The sequence below is a fragment of the Magallana gigas genome, chromosome 1, assembly GCF_963853765.1.
Source record: "Magallana gigas chromosome 1, xbMagGiga1.1, whole genome shotgun sequence".
In the NCBI taxonomy this organism is placed as follows: domain Eukaryota; kingdom Metazoa; phylum Mollusca; class Bivalvia; order Ostreida; family Ostreidae; genus Magallana; species Magallana gigas.
Window position 1 is genome coordinate 58,976,863 of NC_088853.1, and position 20,794 is coordinate 58,997,656.

At 32.1% G+C, this 20,794-nt stretch overlaps 1 protein-coding gene across 1 annotated transcript; it reads left to right on the forward strand.

Annotated features, from left to right (window-relative positions):
- Window positions 1-221: 221 nt before the first annotated feature.
- Window positions 222-19,317, forward strand: LOC105339023 (uncharacterized). Its single transcript, XM_066078313.1, has 10 exons — window positions 222-337; window positions 1,372-1,438; window positions 4,005-4,229; window positions 4,559-4,768; window positions 7,452-7,565; window positions 9,545-9,781; window positions 15,180-15,419; window positions 15,730-15,948; window positions 18,492-18,731; window positions 19,079-19,317. The coding sequence occupies exons 1-10, from the start codon at window positions 260-262 to the stop codon at window positions 19,315-19,317; spliced, it is 1,869 nt and encodes a 622-aa protein (XP_065934385.1). The 5' UTR covers window positions 222-259.
- Window positions 19,318-20,794: the final 1,477 nt, after the last annotated feature.

Genomic DNA, 20,794 nt, shown 5'->3' on the forward strand with positions numbered 1-20,794 from the left:
GTTATTTTATACAATTAACTAAAAACAGAACTTTTAAATATGATGCTATGAGGTACCTTACTAACAAAATGGAATGTTATGAATATTTATTTTGCAGATTTTTTTTCAAATTATGTAATTCATTAATGTCAGTGTAAAATATCAGTCCAATTATTTTTGTTTCCTTTTTTTCCCTTCCAGGAAACAAATTACGTTGAATCTGATGTCATCACTTGAGTTGATTGCAGAAATTATCTGTCAGGAAACTCTTTTATAAATAATGCACCGACAAAGTGAAATCACTTGTACCAACGCTTATATAAAGACAACAATGCAGAAGATGTTATACTTGATGACGGTAGTATATTTTTATTACCAGTTTAAATAATTGTAATTTTTTTATAACAATATCATAGCGTTTTACGAGTTTACTAAAATGCTTGAAACGCTTTTAAATAGAGAGTTCTTTGTTTATCATTTTAGTCTGGATCAGTTTGCTTTTCTAAAAGGCTATAATCTAACTTTAAAAAAGGTTAAGGGATATTGTACTGGTGATTTAAATGGATTTCACCAATTGTAACGTTACTTTTTAAACTGAATTGCTCACAGTATTGCATGGCCGCGTTATTAATTTAACCCTTATTAGCCTCTTAAAGTTTTACACAAAAGCTGAAAAAGATTGAGATTTGTAATTCATTACAGTAACAAAATTGTTGATCGTATCGACATCTATTCGTAAAAACTGTTGCCAAGCAAGTGTATTACATGTATATAATCAAACTGTTTAATGGGGACTTTAGAGTGCTGTAATGTAAAAATTGAAGACAATTTGTTACAATATGTAAGCATTATTTAAGATCGGTAAAACACGCTTATAACGAAGTCCAAGGGACAGTTAATTTTACCTCGTTATAAACGTAGTTCGTTAAATCAATCAAGTTTACAACATGTAATAAAGTCACAGGGTATGAAAATCACTTCCCTATAAGCGTCAATTCATTATAAGCGTGTTTTACTATTTGTAATACTATAGATTATCCGAAAGTACGAGTCAACAGTATTGCATAGTATTGTATCAAAAATCGGAAGGAAGACCTCTTCGACAGGTCTGTGCACGGGCTATAGTAATATTTGTGACAGTAAAGGACTGGGGGTCTCCTGTTCATTGATTTTATTTTAATTCTTATTTATGTCGTCTATCGTTATGTTTGATTTAGCATAATCTTACATGTAACACTGAAAATAAATCAGTCATTAATTATTAAGATTTGAAAAAAAATACTTTGAGACACGGATCGATTGCATGATGGGAAATGAAGACAAAATGTTGATAATATATATAGAGAGAGTAATATCTAATGATGCAATTTATTATTTTTTATTGAAATTCAGGTTGTTCTGATCATATCAGAAGCAAACGCAGGGACCTCGTATAAACATCAAAGGAGCAAAAGAAATGGTATGAATAAAATATATGTATATTTCAATCATTTTTTTTTTTGTTAAGTAAAATTTTCTATATTTTTATCGTTGCTTTATTATTCCATGTTCTTTGTATCTAGCTTAACACACTTTGTATAAACGCGCAAATATATATATATATATATAGAGAGAGAGAGAGAGAGAGAGAGAGAGAGAGAGAGAGAGAGAGAGAGAGAGAGAGAGGTTTATATATAAATATAGGTTTATAGAGGCCAGAGTCTTCGAATTTTGACGCAAGAGAAGGGGACTTATTTGTTAAGCATTGTAAAAGACAAAATGTTAGTACTGATAATTTTCATTAATCCCTCTTTATCAAAAAACCTATTCTATTTATCTCTCCATTAAGGACCTACAGGACAAACCCCTAAGATTTTCAATCACATATGTTGTGAAAGTGAACAACATTGTTATTAAAGTCTATTACATGTACAAATTAATGAAAATCGTGTATTGTATCAATAGCTATTTGGAAAAATCATTGCCATGCCCATTAGTTACGTAATTAGGTATATTTTCGGTAATAAAATTTTTAACCCTTAATGTGCCGCATGAATTAATTCTCACTTAGCGAACATTCTGCAATTCCCCATTTCCATCCAGCCAACATTTTGAATTTTAGACCTGGGTGATCAGGGGCTCGTAACGTAAAGGGTACTTAAGTCTGAAACTGCTTAAGTGAGACTGGGGTGCATTCTTAGACTTAAGTCAGTAAGTATAAGAGTGCTTAGCTAGGACGATTTGCACAAGACGTCGGCGGTCTATAGAGATGTTTTGTTTATTCTAAGGTTTGTTGACCTACATTTATAAGTTTTATCTTAATTATTTCAATTCAGCATTTGAATACATGTACAGTGTATTAATCAACTGATGTCCACAAAATTAATGTCTTAATATTGCACAATATCAAAGTTTGGTTTAATTGATTTAAATATTACTAGCAGACATTATGAGGTTGAAAATTTTTTCATAAAGTATGGAAGTGGACTGCTGAATACATGTAGGTACCACGTAATGGTCAATTTACAAGAATAACATTATATCTAAACTAACAAAACTTGATAAACTAAAAAAAGACGTTTGAAGAAAGAAAATCCCTCATTGACTTTAAAGACGACGATTGTCTCAATTTTAAAACATCCACTTCTTCAGAATATAGGAATTGCATTGTCGAGGTAAGATCTAGAACAAAAGATAAAATTCAATTCACTATATTATTCCATCAACGTTTAACGTCAGCTCGATATCACGCCAGAGGCAGGTTTCGAGAATAACTAAACCAGTGAATATTCGTCAAAACAAAGAGGTAACAACAGTAGACCAAAAATAAATGCCGCAGATTTTTTTTAGAGCTTTTATCAAATGTTGGGTGCATATATATATATATATATATATATATATATATATATATATATATATATATATATATATATATATATATATATATATATATATATATATCACCTTTAATTTTGTGTATGTTCATTTACTTCTACTTATTATTATATCAAAGATATCAAACAATGGTTTCTATAAAGAAACAAGATATTAACCCAAGATAATGATTTATTACCGATACATTCTAATTCGATAAAGAAAATGAAGATTTCATTCGGTTTATTTAACATAAGCATGACTTAGGTAATATATTTCTAAGTTTGCTTTATGTTATGGACAAAGACAAACTTAGATCACACACGTATATTGTGATCATGATGAAAGGGTGGCATCCCTAACATATGTCAGCAACCCCGTTTTATTCGTTGAATTATACAAATATCTACCATACTTTTGACCTTTTCTAAAAATGTGAGTGACAAAAGTGACACATCTTGGTTTATGAAAATAGCTTGAATCGCTTTATATTTTAATAATGGGCATATTATTGATTCTCACTAAGAGTGAATTATGATCCTGTCCTTGCAATAAATAAATATAGAAAAATGAAGTAAATGGGCGGGTTCTAGTAGAATAGAGGATACAAAAATAAGCAGATATAATTACATTTTGAATTATCAGCTAATAAAGTAATTGTTCTGTCTTGATAAATGTACGGTTGCTGAATTATATTAGAGAGGTTGAGATTTTAAACGTGTACGGGTACGCGTACGGGTGTTAAAACTACACGTACACGTTCACGTTTTTGTAATTTATCAGTTGAGATTTCTTAACTTGTAGGATATAAATGTGTACGTAAATCGACGCAGTTTTGTGACATGAATTTATTTAGTTAATTCCAAATAACTGGTAAATTTCTTATCAATTTTCATGCAATGAAGTTTAAAAATCTATATAATGTATCACAAGAATACACTCACTCATCAATAAGATTTTATTTGTTGTAAAAAGCTACACGTTTGTACTTACGTGTAGACGACACTCTACAAGTTAAGAGAACGTGTAGAAACCATGTCGTCACAAAAACTGATGACGTAATACGCGAAGAATTTAGGTGATTCCCCTAGTTCACGTACACGTACCCGTACACGTTTGAAATCTCAACCTCTCTATTGTATTTCTAAACAGTTTTGTAATATCATTGACAGTTCCGATGGAACTTGCAAAAGGTAAACCTGCCGAACAGTCGTCAACATTTTTAACCTATTCGGCCACGCTTGCAGTAGATGGTAACAGAGGTACAAACGTGATCGAAGGTCTTTGTGCCCACACGGGATTGGCAGATATAAATCCGTGGTGGAGGGTGGATTTGCAGGCTGTGTATTCCATCACATCTGTCAAAATACTCAACAGAGGACCGGATGAGTACGCAGGTAAGCTTAGAGAGTGACGACATTGTAAATTGAAACGTAATGGATGGACAAAAACAGCTAAAATTTGCTGTAAAAATAAAAAACTAAATATTTGTCAAAAAAAAAAAACCAACAAACGTTTTATATAGCTATTCAATTTTCTTTTTTAAGTATAATTTTATAAATTATCAACTATTATTTGATCGCAGATGTTTTCGTTGTAAAATGATTCATACTTACAAAAACCATACATAGGAACAATATGATGAAGAAATAAATTCAAATTTAAAAATAATGAAATCTTTAATTTTTTTTTTTATTTCTAACATCTGTTTTTTGACCTATTATAGATGAGTCAAACCGACTGCGGGATATTACCGTCACTGTAGGGCTGACAGAATCAGATATTAACACTCCCTGTGGTTTCTTTGCTGGTCCCGGTACTCAATCACAGCTGGTTGTTATCGACTGTCCGGCATTAACACAGGGGAGATTTGTAAAGATCTCAAAGACAACCGAGTATCTTACAATGTGTGAAGTTGAAGTGCTTGGATTCTCTGGTTAATATTATTATAGCTAATGTCTTAGCTTTAACGATACCGTATTACTGATAAGGTTTACTCGGAGGTTGATATTTTATTTTTTTTCTGTAACAATTAATCGCAAACTGAATATATTATGTGTTTCATAATTTTGCCAATTTTATGAGTGTTTTATTGCGTTCATATCACTGGCTGACATTTAAAAGGAAAATTATAGACCAGTTCAAAATGGTAATGAAGAAAAAAATTATTTAAATTTAAAATTTAATTGAAATCTAAACTTTGATGTCATTTTGAATATATATATATATATATATATATATAAATATATATATATATATATATATATATATATATATATATATATATATATTACTGTTTGAGACCCTCCAAATCGTTTTATTAAGGTCTTCCATTTCCAACGGAAGACCTTGTACTGATTCTGATGGTAACTCTTCATTATTGTTATTCTTCTCCTAGACGTTTTTCAAACCTTGATTACGTTTTTGTTTGTCGTCCGATTTCCTTCAAATTTTCAGGGTGTATTGTAAATTGGATTTTGGTTCGAATTATTTCTCTTTTTAATTTTTTGGGGGGCATTTGTTCCCGGACATTTCATATCATGGTTCAAAGCAAATAATCCAAAGTTTGAAATCTTTAAAATTGACACTTTAAATGTTGTCCTCTGAATTTTGTATTTTAGTTTTTTTTTTCAATTGCACTAGTTGAATTATAACATCGAAATTTATGTTTTCAAAATTGCTAATTTTTACTATGTTTTTGCTTTGAATCTTTTAAGTTTTAATTATTTTCTAAATGAATATAGAACAAGCGTTTCACATGAAGACATGCATTTCCGCTTTCATTTTGCTTAGAGGGAATGCGTAAAAGTGTTTTAAAGTCACTGCTAATACTTTTCTTGTCCAAATATATCCCCAACTTATCACAGACATACCTTTATCTGTTTTACGAGAGGTCCAACTCTTCAATACTCTACAGTTTGGAGGTTACAATAATACATAGAACATAGAGGCATGACCTAATATTCAAGAGTTCGAATTGATTTTCTAAAGCCCTGATTGATTAGAAGTTAAGGTAGTGTGAAAATGACCTCCTATCAATAATTATCAGACCCTGAAAAGTGTACGGAAGGGGGGGGGTGTTATTAAACTGATTGACAATCCTTTCTTAACTTGGAGCTGTTGCGGAAGACCTCCTCGTTGCTTGCAACAACGAGCTCAGCTCTAGTTATTTATGGCAAATTGAACAACACTTTTGACGAAAATTTCAATTAATATTTAAAAGTAACTAGCATAAAAGTAGGATTTTAACTTAGTTTTTTAAAGTAAACAATAGTACCATTATAGCTGGACGACAATGTACTAAAAGTAACTTTTTGTTTCTAGTAGTGGAATTTTATCGACCCTGAGTAAACATTACCCTTAAAACATTTTTCAACATTTGAAATGGCTTGAAAGAATAAAAATGGAATATAGAATATACATGGCTTTATTTATATTGACATTATTTGTGATAATAAATTAGAGGTAAATTATTCACAGAATTAAAACAAGCAATGCAATCAAACAAATATTATACATTTATTACATGATTGAAGTAAATTATTCACAGAATTAAAACAAGCAATGCAATCAAACAAATATTATACATTTATTACATGATTGTAAAGGAGCTATGAAGATATTTTTTCCCGCTGGAAGAATCATATTTCCCGGGGGCAATATTAAAATGAACACATTTTAACACTTTTCTTGTAAAGACCGAAATTACGAGAACAATATATCAATAATTCTACATAGGCATGTCATTAAAACTTGTTTTAGTTCGAGTGTTTCCATTTCAATATCTCTTACAGATTCCATTAATGAAATCAATGACAAAACTGACGAGAATTATTTATATAAAACAGAAAAATACAACAATAATTCTAGTAAAGGTATGCAGTCTAAACATTTTAATATTTCGTAGCGTTTTCAAAAGTCGCTGATAAACCATCGAAATAAATTAAACAGAAAATCGGGTCTGTTTGACTGAATATCAAGCCTTTATTACAATTTAAATACATTTAAATGTTTCAATTTAAAACATATTTTGTCTTTTGAAACAAATGATAAGTTTCTGTACTATAAAACAACCGAACCCCGTTGGTTGTGTGACATTAATTCTTGTTTGCTACTTGAAACTTTACTTGCGTCTGAAGTGAAGGGTATCGCCAAACATTTGTTGAATTTGGTATCCCATTTCTAACAAACATTGTTATACTTTCATGTTAAATACTGAAATCTGATTGGTTAAGATGCAGTTAATAATATTTTATATTACCCTCAGCGTTAGCAACGCACTTGGCAACGGGTAAATTAAAAAATGTTACATGCGCGAAAATTATGCGCGTACGGTTCGCTGTAGAATTCACGTTATTCCTATTTAAAAGCAGTAAAATTTTCTTAGGAATTTTAAAAAAGACATTCAGTATAACAAAATAAATAGTGCTTGTTTGGGAGGATAACAGTTGAAATTGACACCCCTCGAAAACCATTGTCAACCTCCGCTTCGCGTCGGTTGACAATGGTTTTCTCGGGGTGTCAATTTCAACTGTTACCCTCCCAAACAGGCACTATTTATATAATATCTTGCCTTAGTGTTCTATCAAAAACGGTATATTATCATTTTTGATTTAAAGATATGAATCAATGTTTGGACAATCCATGTAAGAACGGAGGAACTTTCACACAGAAGGACGGGTGTTTCACGTGTTCGTGTGCCGATGGATGGACAGGGGTACGCTGTAATGAAGGTATATATTTATTTCTCTTCTCTCTGTAAAATGAAATATCTCGCTCTTGTGTTTCTCTTTATTTCATCGAGTTAGAATTAGATTTTAATGTTTATCCACTTCTTTTTATGTGTGTTTGCATTTTTCTCTTACTTGGTCATATGTTTCCATCTAACTTTTGATCTTCATCGTTTTCGTTCATGTAATAACTTAATTTACTGTAAAAGTGTTTTTTAAGTAGTTGTGTCAAAAATAAAAATGCATATATACTGTACTCTTCACACCTTTTGTTAAAATATACTGTTGTTTTGAAACATAACAGGGTTCAGATGCGTAAATATTAATGCTCTGAGGACATCAGGTCTGATGCAGCATTTAATCATTTCATAAATTCCTGGCTTCTTTTGGTACTGAAATGCTTGAAGGGATAAATTTACAATATCATAATATTTCAACCCCCAAAAAGTCCTTTCAACATTACTTTTTTTAAAATTTAATTTTAATTTTAATTTCCAGTCTTTTGTAATTAATATTTTTCGTGACTATCAAGTGCAATGACAGAAAATGCAAACTTTGGAACAAATTTATGTTAGGTTAAAGAAAGTTTAAATTTATGATTGATTTTTATTATGCCTCGGTGCAAAAAAAGTCTGGCGTCTACTTTAACAAAAAATCAACGCATGTAGCAATTTTCTACGTCCTCATATCAAATTAAGCATCAGTTTTGATAGTGAGGATTGTCAATGTTGATATCCATTCCGTAATATATTTTTAAACGCTATTTTTATGTCTATAAATAAAAAATAAAATACTTTTTTACGAGTTTAGTAGCTGAAAAAATGAGGGCTTTTCGCATATTTTGTTTCTTCTTTCTTTTTCTTTTTCATGCAAAGTGATAACTTCAATATTTGTGTGCCAAGATTATGTGCAGGACTGTAAAATAAACCATTAAATTTAAGTCAAAGGTCAAACCTTTAAACAAAAATAAGGGGGGGGGGGGGGTTGAAAGAGTTAATTGTACGTATAAATGAATCTGATAAATATTTGTTACAGATACTTATTACACACCAGTTCTAAGAGGTCAAGGTCACAAGATCAAAGGTCAAAGTCGAATATAATAAGGGGGGGGGGGGTTATTTCGTATGTGTTTGTGAAATCAATGAAATTCAAAGGTGAGTTACTGCCAGAAGGGGACTTTTGGCCCTTTTGGGATCAATAAATTGAAGAAACTTCTAAGTGCACTGAGGACATTTGTAAACGTTTTAAGTCTCTTTCACTTATGGTTTCAGAGGAGTAGCGATAACAAACATTTCGTACAAAAGGGGCAACAACTCACTGACTATTTCAAGGTGGGAGCTGAATGGCTCCATTTAGAAATTTTTTAAGACGTCCTACTACATCCTTGATAAAATTTCTCTATATCACCCTCAACCAAAGAGATACGAAAACTTATGAATAAACCTTGACCTTTGACCTTTGTGTCACTTTGTTTGGCCAAAGCAGACGTTTCCATCCCAAGTGTTATCTGAAGTCTCTATGTCAAATAATAAAAACGTTGGAAGTGATTTTATAGAATCTTAAATACTTTCAGGGACAATAACTACTAGAAGGGGGCCTCGAATTCTTTCGGTATGAAAAATTGAAAAACCCTCTAAATGTACTGAAGACATTGGTAAAAATTTCAAGTCGCTATAATTCATGGTTTCAGAGGAGTAGCTAGAACAAGCTTTTCGTACACAAGGGCAATAACTTTGTAAGTTCTGGGAGTTAACAAGCGAAGGGTCATTTGGTACCATAATTTTTAAAGGCCAATAATTACATAAAGAAGAAATTGCTTCAATATTTCTTGAAATAAAAAAGCTTTCCCTGAAAAAAGAGAAGAAAAATAATAATAAAAAAACATAAGTAAAACAAAAGGTTTTTCACCTGAAAAACGAAAACGAAAGACGGCCGAGATGTTTCAAATTACTGAATACTACTGCATCTTTTTTATGTTTCAGAATTAGGAAATCAAGAGGACTGTAAAAGATCAAGCAGTGGTTGGGATTATTCCGGGAAGAAAAACGTCACACAAAGCGGAAGGACCTGCCAGGTATGGAGTGCGCAGTCTCCACATTCCCATGGATACACTTCTTATCCTGAAAACTACTGCAGAAACCCGGATGGGGAACCATCGCCGTGGTGTTACACCACAGATCCGTACAAACGCTGGGAACTTTGTGACATTCCAGATTGTGGTAAGTTTAACGGTTTTCTTTTTCCCCCCTCCATTTAAGACTAACGTCTTGATATTTCTATATTTTGGCATTTGCTAAAATTAACAATGCCTTTCAAGTAGGATTAACATGTTAATTGTTTTTTTTTAAAGATTTGTTATTATTGGAATTAATAAAGTTCAACCATAATTATCCTATTTCAAATTGAAATAAAACCACTATTGAAACAAATTATTTCAATAGTGGTTGGGAATGCATTTCATTTGAAAAATCACTTTGCAACCACTATTGAGATAAAACCACTATTGAAATAAATTATTTTAATAGGGGTTGGGAATGTATTTCACTTCAAGGATCTCACTTAGCAACCACTACTACTATTGAAGTAATGATTTTAATAGAAGTTGGGGATGTATTTCATTAAAAGAACTACTTTACAGACACCATTAAAGTTCAACTCCTAGTAAATTAATTTTTGCAATCGTAGATGGGAATGAATTACTTTATGAATATAACTATGTAATCACTATTGTAACAAATTTGGAATGAAATAAGTTAAATATCATATTTGCAAACTATTTTGAAATAAAAGAAATCTAACAAATAATTTTAAATACACAGTTATGTTGCAATGTTCACTGCTGTGAAGAAATAAATAACCAATTCTCGCAAATAAGCATGCATATACATTTGTTTTTATCTAACAAACAATTTCAAATACACAATTAAGGCACTAAAGACTTGCATAGTTTACGGTAATGATAATGAAGACTGTGAAATAAATGTACTTATTTTAGGATTTTTACTGTTGTGCAGAAATAACCAATCCTCGCAGATTAACATATAGAATTGTTTTCATGTTTTTTTCTTTACCTATTTCTCTTTCTATAGATATATGATGTTTTATGAAAATTGTAAATTATTTGTACCAGAGGACAACGCAATAACTTCTATTCAAAACCCCTGCATATTAAAAAATAATTGATAGCAAACATGTCATTATAGATATATGCTATAATAAATATCACTATTGAGATAAATAATTTCAATAGTGGTTGGGGATGTACTTCATTATGACCATTATTGAATGAATAAATTATTTCAATAGTGGTTGGGTATGCGTTTCATTAACACCACTATTGAAATAAATTATTTCAATAGTGGTTAGGTATGCATTTCATTACAACCACTATTGAAGTAGATTATTTCAATTATGATTAAGGATGCGGTTTATTACAACCATTATTGAAATAAAATATTTCAATAGGGGTAGGAATGCATGTCATTTTAATGCCTATTATTCAGACTGTGCATAACACTTTCGGTTCCAGATGACAGGTGGTATGGGAAACATGACCATATAGAGGTAAATCAAAGAACATCATAATCAAAAAGGAATCTATCATCTCATAGGACACACTTCTTATATTCAGAAACTCCCCTAGCAGAAAGGAAAGTGTTACAAACAGACATAATAATATACATAAAACTGAACTGCATCATCAACCACTATTGAAATACTTTATTTCAATAGTGATTGAAATGAAAGGTATCCCTAACCACTATTGAAATAACTTATTTCAATAGTGGCTGAAATGAAACGCATTCTTAACCACTATTGAAATAATATATTTCAATATTAGTCATAATGAAGTACACCCCCAACCACTATTGAAATAATTTATCTCAATAGTGATATTTATAATAATATTTATCAATAAATAATTATTCAATATACAGCTGCAGGGTGTTTGAATAGAAGTTCTGGCAATTTGCAAGATGTTCACTATTGTGCAAATAATATACAATATGCATAGGACATGATATGTTTGTAGAAAGAGAAATGTAAAGAAAAAAATATAAATTTTCAAAGTAATATTAATAGAGAAATTCATTCTAAGCTGCGATTAAATTTTTTTTTAATAGTAATTGTACTTAAACAGTGTCTGTAAATTGATTTTCAAAATGGAATACATCCCGGAACACTATTTAAATAATTTATTTCAATAGTGGTTGCAAAGTGATACTTCAAATGAAATACATTCCCAACCACTATTGAAATAATTTATTTCAATAGTGGTTGCAAAGTGATACTTCAAATGAAATACATTCCCAACCACTATATTTTATAATTTATTTCAATAGTGGTTTTATTTTGATAGTGGTTGCAAAGTGATTTTTCTAATGAAATGCATTACCAACCACTATTGAATTAATTTATTTCAATAGTGGTTTTATTTCAATAGTGGTTGCAACACACCATCTTAATGCGATTTTTAGGGGCTTATTAAATAATTGCATTTCGCTTTTGACATTCAAAAAAAATATATTGAAAATGCTAAACAATTCTTAATAAACGTATATATTTTGAACAGATTATTTTTTATAATCATTTGTAAATGGCAGACAGCTCTTTAATATAGGTAGGGCTGTAGTATAGACCATCAAATGTTGTAAAATTCGCTTTTGTTATGATTATAGAAGACCCGTACAATTCTTACAGTTACATGTATTTCTTTCAAATAATTTCCTTTGGTTTTTGTAACAAAGAAAATTTTAAAAATAATGTTTACTGTAGTTTTTATGCCATGCATATTTCCCGCATTATAAACGCTCCTTAAGTTCTTGCCTATTTCACAAATACATACATGTGAATAGAATTGGACAATATGTAACTGTTTTATTGAAAGATTACATAATGTTTTTTTGTAGTTAATTTAAAAGCAATATGTGTGTCTTAATAGACGGTTATCACTATTTTTAGACTTTTTATCACTTGTAGAAAAAAAATTCTGTGTAGGGATTTACAAATGTATAGAAAAATATTCAAAATTCAAAGTTAAATTTATAGAATTTTTCTTTACTAAAGTTAGTTTTTGTGATCTTATTATTGATTCATGCATTACTAAAACCTCACAAAAAACCCGACGGGGTATGACGCGTTTGATCGCAGAAGAGCGTGGCAGGACAGTTGGTATGGTCTCGGCAGAATGCTTCTTTAGTGAGGTTAGAAAAAATGTTAATAATTGTACGATTACCGGTGATATTTGCTAAAACATGACACAGCATGCTTATTAAATAAAAAATGTCGTTTAAGGTAGCCAAAGTGTTTAAAAGGCACCACACATCAACTGCAAGGTTGTACCGGAAATTTGCGCAAACCGGAAGTGTGAGGGACTGAGCAAGAATTCCAATGCGTCGCGTAAATACTAGGTGAAAAGACAGACAGATCCCATTTATACGAGCAAATGGAGCCCACACCTGATATTGATAAGTGAATCACATAATTGGGGGGGGGGGGGGGGGGTGTACCAATGTTTCATAAACAGTACTCAAAGCAACTGGTCAATAAGATTAGAACAAATGATGTTTTATTTTCTGTATTATCATAACTGTTAAAATAATATACTAACCAATCTTTGTTGCGTTCAGATCTAAAACAATCAAAGAAGTAGTAGGTGGTGCATTAGCAATTTTGCCTAGTATATATATATATATATATATATATATATATATATATATATATATATATATATATATATATATATATATAATGTATCGTTCCAATCCTCTCAAATTGTCGTTTAACTGTATTCCACACGTATGTCAAGAGACTGTGTAGTGCGCGGTACGCGCGCGCTAGGTTCGTTCCTTATCGAAAGGAAGATTTTCTGTCTTGCCTAGATGGCCGAGTTGTGGCCGCTCACTGCTAGGAGAATGGGTTCCAGAGGTCGTGAGTTCAAGCCTCGGTCGGGGCGGAGTTGGAGCTCCAAAAAGTGAATTCCCCTGTGCTATATATATACAAGTTACAACTGATAGCAAAAACGTAGTCGTGAATTAAAGATTTTTCTCATTAACCAGTAATTCCAAAACTATATACGAGTAGGTCTTCCGTTCAATTTTATAAACGATACAATTATAACATCAATGAAATTTCAGAATCCCCCCTCAATTCCTCTTTTTCAGATAATGTATAATTGTTAATATCATTTAGAATGCTTAACAAAGTGTTTTGCTTTTTCACATAAGGCACATTAAAGATTGTAGTTCCCTAAAATCCTTAGTAACGTTATTAATGGGTGTGACAATCAATTTTACAAACTGATATTATTACGATCAACAATTTTGCTTCTATAATGCATTACAAAATCTTTATCGTTTTAAAGGTAAGTGCAAGAGACTTTACGAGAGTCTTGGTCCCTTATTTAAGGGACCAGCCCCTTTTTCTTGAGTTCATTCGAAAGGTCTCACGAATACTTTTTGTGTTCTTACACTTATCTTAAATTGTTATGTTTTAGATACAAATGATTGAATATTTATGGGGCCATCCCTTTATTGCTATTTCTGCTATTAAACACGTTTCAACATTAAAGCACGTGTCCATAAACAAAGAAGTAACAAATTACCGCGCTGTTTTGTACTATCAGACGTGATTTTTTCCTTACGTAACTCATATCTTTATGACGTTATTTTTCTGTTTTGGTAAGAATGTCATAAGGTCCTTTCCCGTGGGCACAATATCATGTAATTGATTTGCACATAATTTTACCATATTTTATTATGTTAATTATAAATTTTCAAATCTAATACCCTTTAAAAAAAATAATAAAAGGTTACTTATTTAGGGATCCAGAAAATTGTTATATTTTTATGCATAGAGGATCATTCAAAGAGAATGATAAAAGTTGCAACATTTAATTAAGTTATTCTGTAAAACAATGTACAGAAGCAAAAATGACAGATCGACTACACATGAAAATGAATACATTGTTCATAAGCAGCTATTAAAATAAATGCTGTATCTTGTTGAAATACAATATTTATTAGTGTATTAATTTAATAACAGGTTAGAGTAATTTCATTGACAGCTCTGTTGGATCTCGCATTGGGTAAACCTACCGAACAATGTTTGGTTGATTTAATTTACATCAGAAAAATGTTTTAGATTAAGGCGCCGTAAATCCCACCTTTTAACATGTTAGAAACTGTAACTTCAAAGTCGCCGAACTGATTTCTTATTCAGACCGGGGCTACTTATATGTAACTAGTTTACTTCAGGCTATAGAGGTAAGGGTTATTTTAGGGAAAAAAATCATAACACATTAAATGCTAGCTACTTCATTCGCACATTAGATACCAAAGAAGGCAGTTTGTTAAAATATATTTTATATTTTCAAAGAGAATAAAAAAGTTGCAACATTGCATTAAGTTATTCTCTAAAACAATGTACAGAAGCAATAATGGCAGATTGCCTCCACAGAGGTAAAAATACTTAGTTAATTTACAATTTAAAAAAAAAAGTTGTATTTTGTTTCATATAATATGTCTGAATTTTGTTTTACTGCTAAACAGTTTTTCGTATTGTTTTTTTTTTCAAACTTTTTTCTAAATATCTGTATTTTTGTAATATTGTCGACAGCCGTTTCCAACCTTGCATTAATTAAACCTGCAAAACAATCATCAACGCATACATGGGATGGAGTGACCTACTCTGCCAAGTTTGCAGTTGATGGTAACAACGGAACACACTTATACGAAGACAAGTGTACACACACAGCGGGTGGAGACACAAATCCGTGGTGGCTGGTGGATCTGCAGGCTGTTTATTCCATCAAATCTGTCAGAATATTCAATAGAGGAATGGACAAGTGGGGAGTAGGTAAGCATACAAAGTAACGGCATTGTAAACGAAATATATTATTGGAGACAATACCTTTGTTTAAACATCTGCTTTATCGATTAACAGCTTTGATTACAACTGTAAAGGTACAATGGCAAAAAAAAATCAATAGTTGTGGCTTTGTTAGCTTTATAGCAAGAAAAATATAAATTACAAACAATTTCTAGAACAAAAAATTCGCTTTAAAGTAATTTACATCTTAATAAATACGGGATTCATAATGATTATTAAATATTGCTAATATCAGTTTACAATTTCACATTAACATCTATTATTTGACTTATTTTAGACACGTCAGACCGGCTTCGGGATATTACCGTCACTGTAGGACTGACAGAATCCGATGTCAACACTCCGTGTGGTGTCTTTGCTGGTCCCGGTACTCTGTCACAGCTGGTGGTCGACATCGACTGTTCGTCTGTACCAAAGGGGAGATTTGTCAAGATCTCCAAGACAACAGAATATCTCACACTCTGTGAAGTCGAAGTGTTTGGATCTGAAAGCCTACGTGAGTTTTTGTAATAACTTTTTGTCCAACGTTCGTCTGTCTGTCCGTAAACTTTTTACATGTGACTTCTTCTCTAAATCCATAATTTTAACTTCTACCAAACTTGGAACAAAGCTCTCCAGGGTGAAGGGGATTCAAGCCTGTTAAAATTAAAGTTTACGGCCCAATCAGAGGCAGAAAATACATCGTTATCAAAAATATGATAGTATTTTCGAAAAATCTTCTCTAATTGGTCAAAGAAGCTTGTGTGAAGCATCTTTATGTAGTGGAGATTCATATCTTTTCCAATGATGATTTACATGGGGTTAGATGTGGTCACATTAACGTAGAAAAGACGTAGATAAATACTTAAAGCGTGACTTAAACCGAAGCGTGACTGTTCTTTAAAAATACTCAAATCGTGCTCACACTTCTTTTGGAAAGATAAATCTTTACTTCCGTTTTTGTGATCTTATTATTGATTCATGCATTACTAAAACAACACAAAAAACCCAACGGGGTATGACGCGTTTGATCGCAGAAGAGCGTGGCAGGACAGTTGGTGTGGTCTCGGCAGAATGCTTCTTTAGTGAGGTTAGAAAAAATGTTAATAATTGTACGATTACCGGTGATATTTGCTAAAACATGACACAGCATGCTTATTAAATAAAAAAATGTCGTTTAAGGTAGACAAAGTGTTTAAAAGGCACCACACATCAACTGCAAGGTTGTACCGGAAATTTGCGCAAACCGGAAGTGTGAGGGACTGAGCAAGAATTCCAATGCGTCGCGTAAATACTAGGCGAAAAGACAGACAGATCCCATTTATACGAGCAAATGGAGCCCACACCTGATATTGATAAGTGAATCACATAATTGGGGGGGGGGGGGGTGTACAAATGTTTCATAAACAGTACTCAAAGCAACTGGTCAATAAGATTAGAACAAATGATGTTTTATTTTCTGTATTATTATAAACTGTTAAAATAATATACTAACCAATCTTTGTTGCGTTCAGATCTAAAACAATCAAAGAAGTAGTAGGTGGTGCATTAGCAATTTTGCCTAGTATATATATATATATATATATATATATATATATATATATATATATATATATATATATATAATGTATCGTTCCGATCCTCTCAAATTGTCGTTTAACTGTATTCCACACGTATGTCAAGAGACTGTGTAGTGCGCGGTACGCGCGCGCTAGGTTCGTTCCTTATCGAAAGGAAGATTTTCTGTCTTGCCTAGATGGCCGAGTTGTGGCCGCTCACTGCTAGGAGAATGGGTTCCAGAGGTCGTGAGTTCAAGCCTCGGTCGGGGCGGAGTTGGAGCTCCAAAAAAGTGAATTTCCCTGTGCTATATGTATACAAGTTACAACTGATAGCAAAAACGTAGTCGTGAATTTAAGATTTCTCATTAACCAGTAATTCCAAAACTATATACGATCTAGTTACGAGTAGGTCTTCCGTTCAATTTTATAAACGATACAATTATAACATCAATGAAATTTCAGAATCCCCCCTCAATTCCTCTCTTTCAGATAATGTATAATTAAGGTCTTCCGTTTCCAACGGAAGACCTTTCTAATATCCTTTAGAATGCTTAACAAAGTGTTTTGCTTTTTCACATAAGGCACATTAAAGATTTTAGTTCCCTAAAATCCTTAGTAACGTTATTAATGGGTGTGACAATCAATTTTACAAACTGATTTTATTACGATCAACAATTTTGCTTCTATAATGCATTACAAAATCTTTATAGTTTTAAAGGTAAGTGCAAGAGACTTTACGAGTGTCTTGGTCCCTTATTTAAGGGACCAGCCCCTTTTTCTTGAGTTCATTCGAAAGGTCTCAGGAATACTTTTTGTGTTCTTACACTTATCTAAAATTGTTATGTTTTAGATACAAATGATTGAATATTTATGGGGCCATCCCTTTATTGCTATTTCTGCTATTAAACACGTTTCAACATTAAAGCACGTGTCCATAAACAAAGAAGTAACAAATTACCGCGCTGTTTCATGTTTAGTTGTTTAAAAATATACCGGATAAATATTTTTGATTAAGGCGCCGTAAATCCCAAATTTTAACATGTAAGGAACTGTACTTCCAAGGTCGTTAATCTAATTTCTTATTCAGACCAGGTGCTACATATATGTAGCTAGCTTACTTCGGGCTATAGAGGTGGGAGTTATTTTAGAAAAAAAATAAACCTTTCACAATAATTATGTCAATTCCAGGAATGCTAGCTACTTCAGTCGCACATTAGATACCAAAGAAGATAGTTTGTTTAAATATATTTTATATTTTCAAAGAGAATAAAGAAGTTGCAATATTGCATTAAGTTATTCTGTAATACAATGTACAGAAGCGAAAATGGCAGATTGCCTCCACAGAGGAAAAAGTACTTTGTTAATTTACAACTTTAAAAGAAAATGTTGTATTTTGTTTCATATAATATGTGTGAATTGTGTTTTACTGTTTAACAGTTTTACGTATTGTTTTTTTCAAACTTATCTCTAAATATCTATATTTTTGTAATATGGTCGACAGCCGTTTCCAACCTTGCATTGATTAAACCTGCAAAACAATCATCAACGCATACATGGGATGGAGTGACCTACTCTGCCAAGTTTGCAGTTGATGGCAACAACGGAACACACTTATACGAAGACAAGTGTACACACACAGCGGGTGGAGACACAAATCCGTGGTGGCTGGTGGATCTGCAGGCTGTTTATTCCATCAAATCTGTCAGAATATTCAATAGAGGAATGGACAAGTGGGGAGTAGGTAAGCATACAAAGTAACGGCATTGTAAACGAAATATATTATTGGAGACAATACCTTTGTTTAAACATCTGCTTTATCGATTTACAGCTTTGATTACAGCTTTGATTGGAAATGTAAAGTTTAAATGGAAAAAAAAAACAAAGCAATAGTTGTGGCTTTGTTAGCTTTATAGCAAGAAAAATATAATTTTATAGCAAGAAAAATATAATTTACAAACTATTTTAAGAAAAAAAATTCGCTGTTCCGTAATTTATATCCTAGTCAATACGGGAATCATAGTTATTATTAAATATTGCTTATATCAGTTTACAATTTTACATTAACATCTATTATTTGACCTTTTGTAGACACGTCAGACCGGCTTTGGGATGTTACCGTCACTGTAGGACTGACAGAATCCGATGTCAACACTCCGTGTGGTGTCTTTGCTGGTCCCGGTACTCTGTCACAGCTGGTGGTCGACATCGACTGTTCGTCTGTACCAAAGGGGAGATTTGTCAAGATCTCCAAGACAACAGAATATCTCACACTCTGTGAAGTCGAAGTGTTTGGATACTCTGCCTATCATTGCTGGTGTCTTTGTTAAATTAATCTTTTTCCGACTAATTAATCACGTATATGTTAAGATGACTTATTCAAAAGCTTAATGTGCAATTTTGCACCGGATGTGAAGATGGCTGTATTTATAAAAGTGCATGCAGTTAATGTTAAAATATAAACGCTTTCATATGCCGTTATATCTGATTCAACATTCATAAATTAACTTTGAACTCTTTTTCTCTTTTGGGGTCAATAAAAATTAATTCTGCAGTTATGTTGATTTTTTTTAACTTAATTGTTCAATTTGACAATTTCTACGTCCCGATTTTGAAGTGTACTGGAATTTCGCTCAAGACGTCGATGGCGAATTTGAAAACATAGAGCTCTTCTGCGGGAATAGTATATGAATGAAAAATTTCAGTCTCTCGCACTATTTCTGTTACTCCGTCATTATAAGTTATGGTTCCTTTCGTCACCTTTAGAACAAGGGCACCGCAAAGCGGGGCATCCCCTCGCGACATAACTTGTTGTAGGGGGAATGCATTTTTTAGGAAAATACATTTGAATTTTTCAGATTAAAATTTATCAGATCAAATTAAATTTATCACAAGCATTTCTAAAAACCAATTTGAATTCATTATATCTATTTAATTCTAATCCCCAAGCTTTGTAGTGTATAAATGGGGGGGGGGGGGGGGGGGGTACATGTACATGTACGTGGTTGCACAGTTTTCCTATTTCTAGCAGAAACTCAACACATGTAAACATATGCTTTAAAGTTAAATAATTTAGATTCATAAGGTGACATTCATTTTTATAAATGATCCGTATATAATATGAAATAAGCTGAAGATCAAGCGATCTGAAGTCTGCTTTGATAGACAATTCTAGTTGCTTGTGCAATTGTGTTTTGTCATCCCATAGTAGTAGATATGCAGCCATTATTAATATGAAACAGTCTTCGCGTGATAAATGTGCGATATCTGTCAATGTCTCCTCTGAATTTTAGACCAGTTCTTTTGTAAGTAATACGGGAAAATTTGCCCGATTGTCGATTGGTTGTTTCGATGTCAATCGGATGACTTAAATTTCTTGCCCGCTTCAACGTTAACATATGGGCAATCTTCTAACCCTCACATACTACAAAATGTTTGGAGTTTTTTTTAACCTTTACTAGATTAAAATCTCAAGTTGTTGATTTGAACTGCATACGGTAGCGTAGTCCGAAATATCTGACGTTTTCCTGGCTTTTATTTACTTGCCAAGAAAAAAGTTTTCCTTGCAAGTAAATTCGAAATCGGATATTTCGGACTAACGGTAGCGATTTACTAAATTATAGGAAATGTCTACTGTCAAGTCGTACATAAAATTCATGTTTAAACTTCGCTTTTCTATGATAATTTAAAAAATGTTGAATCAATTGATTTGGAAATCAAACGGGGTTTGTCCTTTTACCATGCCGAAGAACAAGTTTGATATTACTTTGTATTACTTAATATTCATTAGAGGGTTTTCTTAGAATT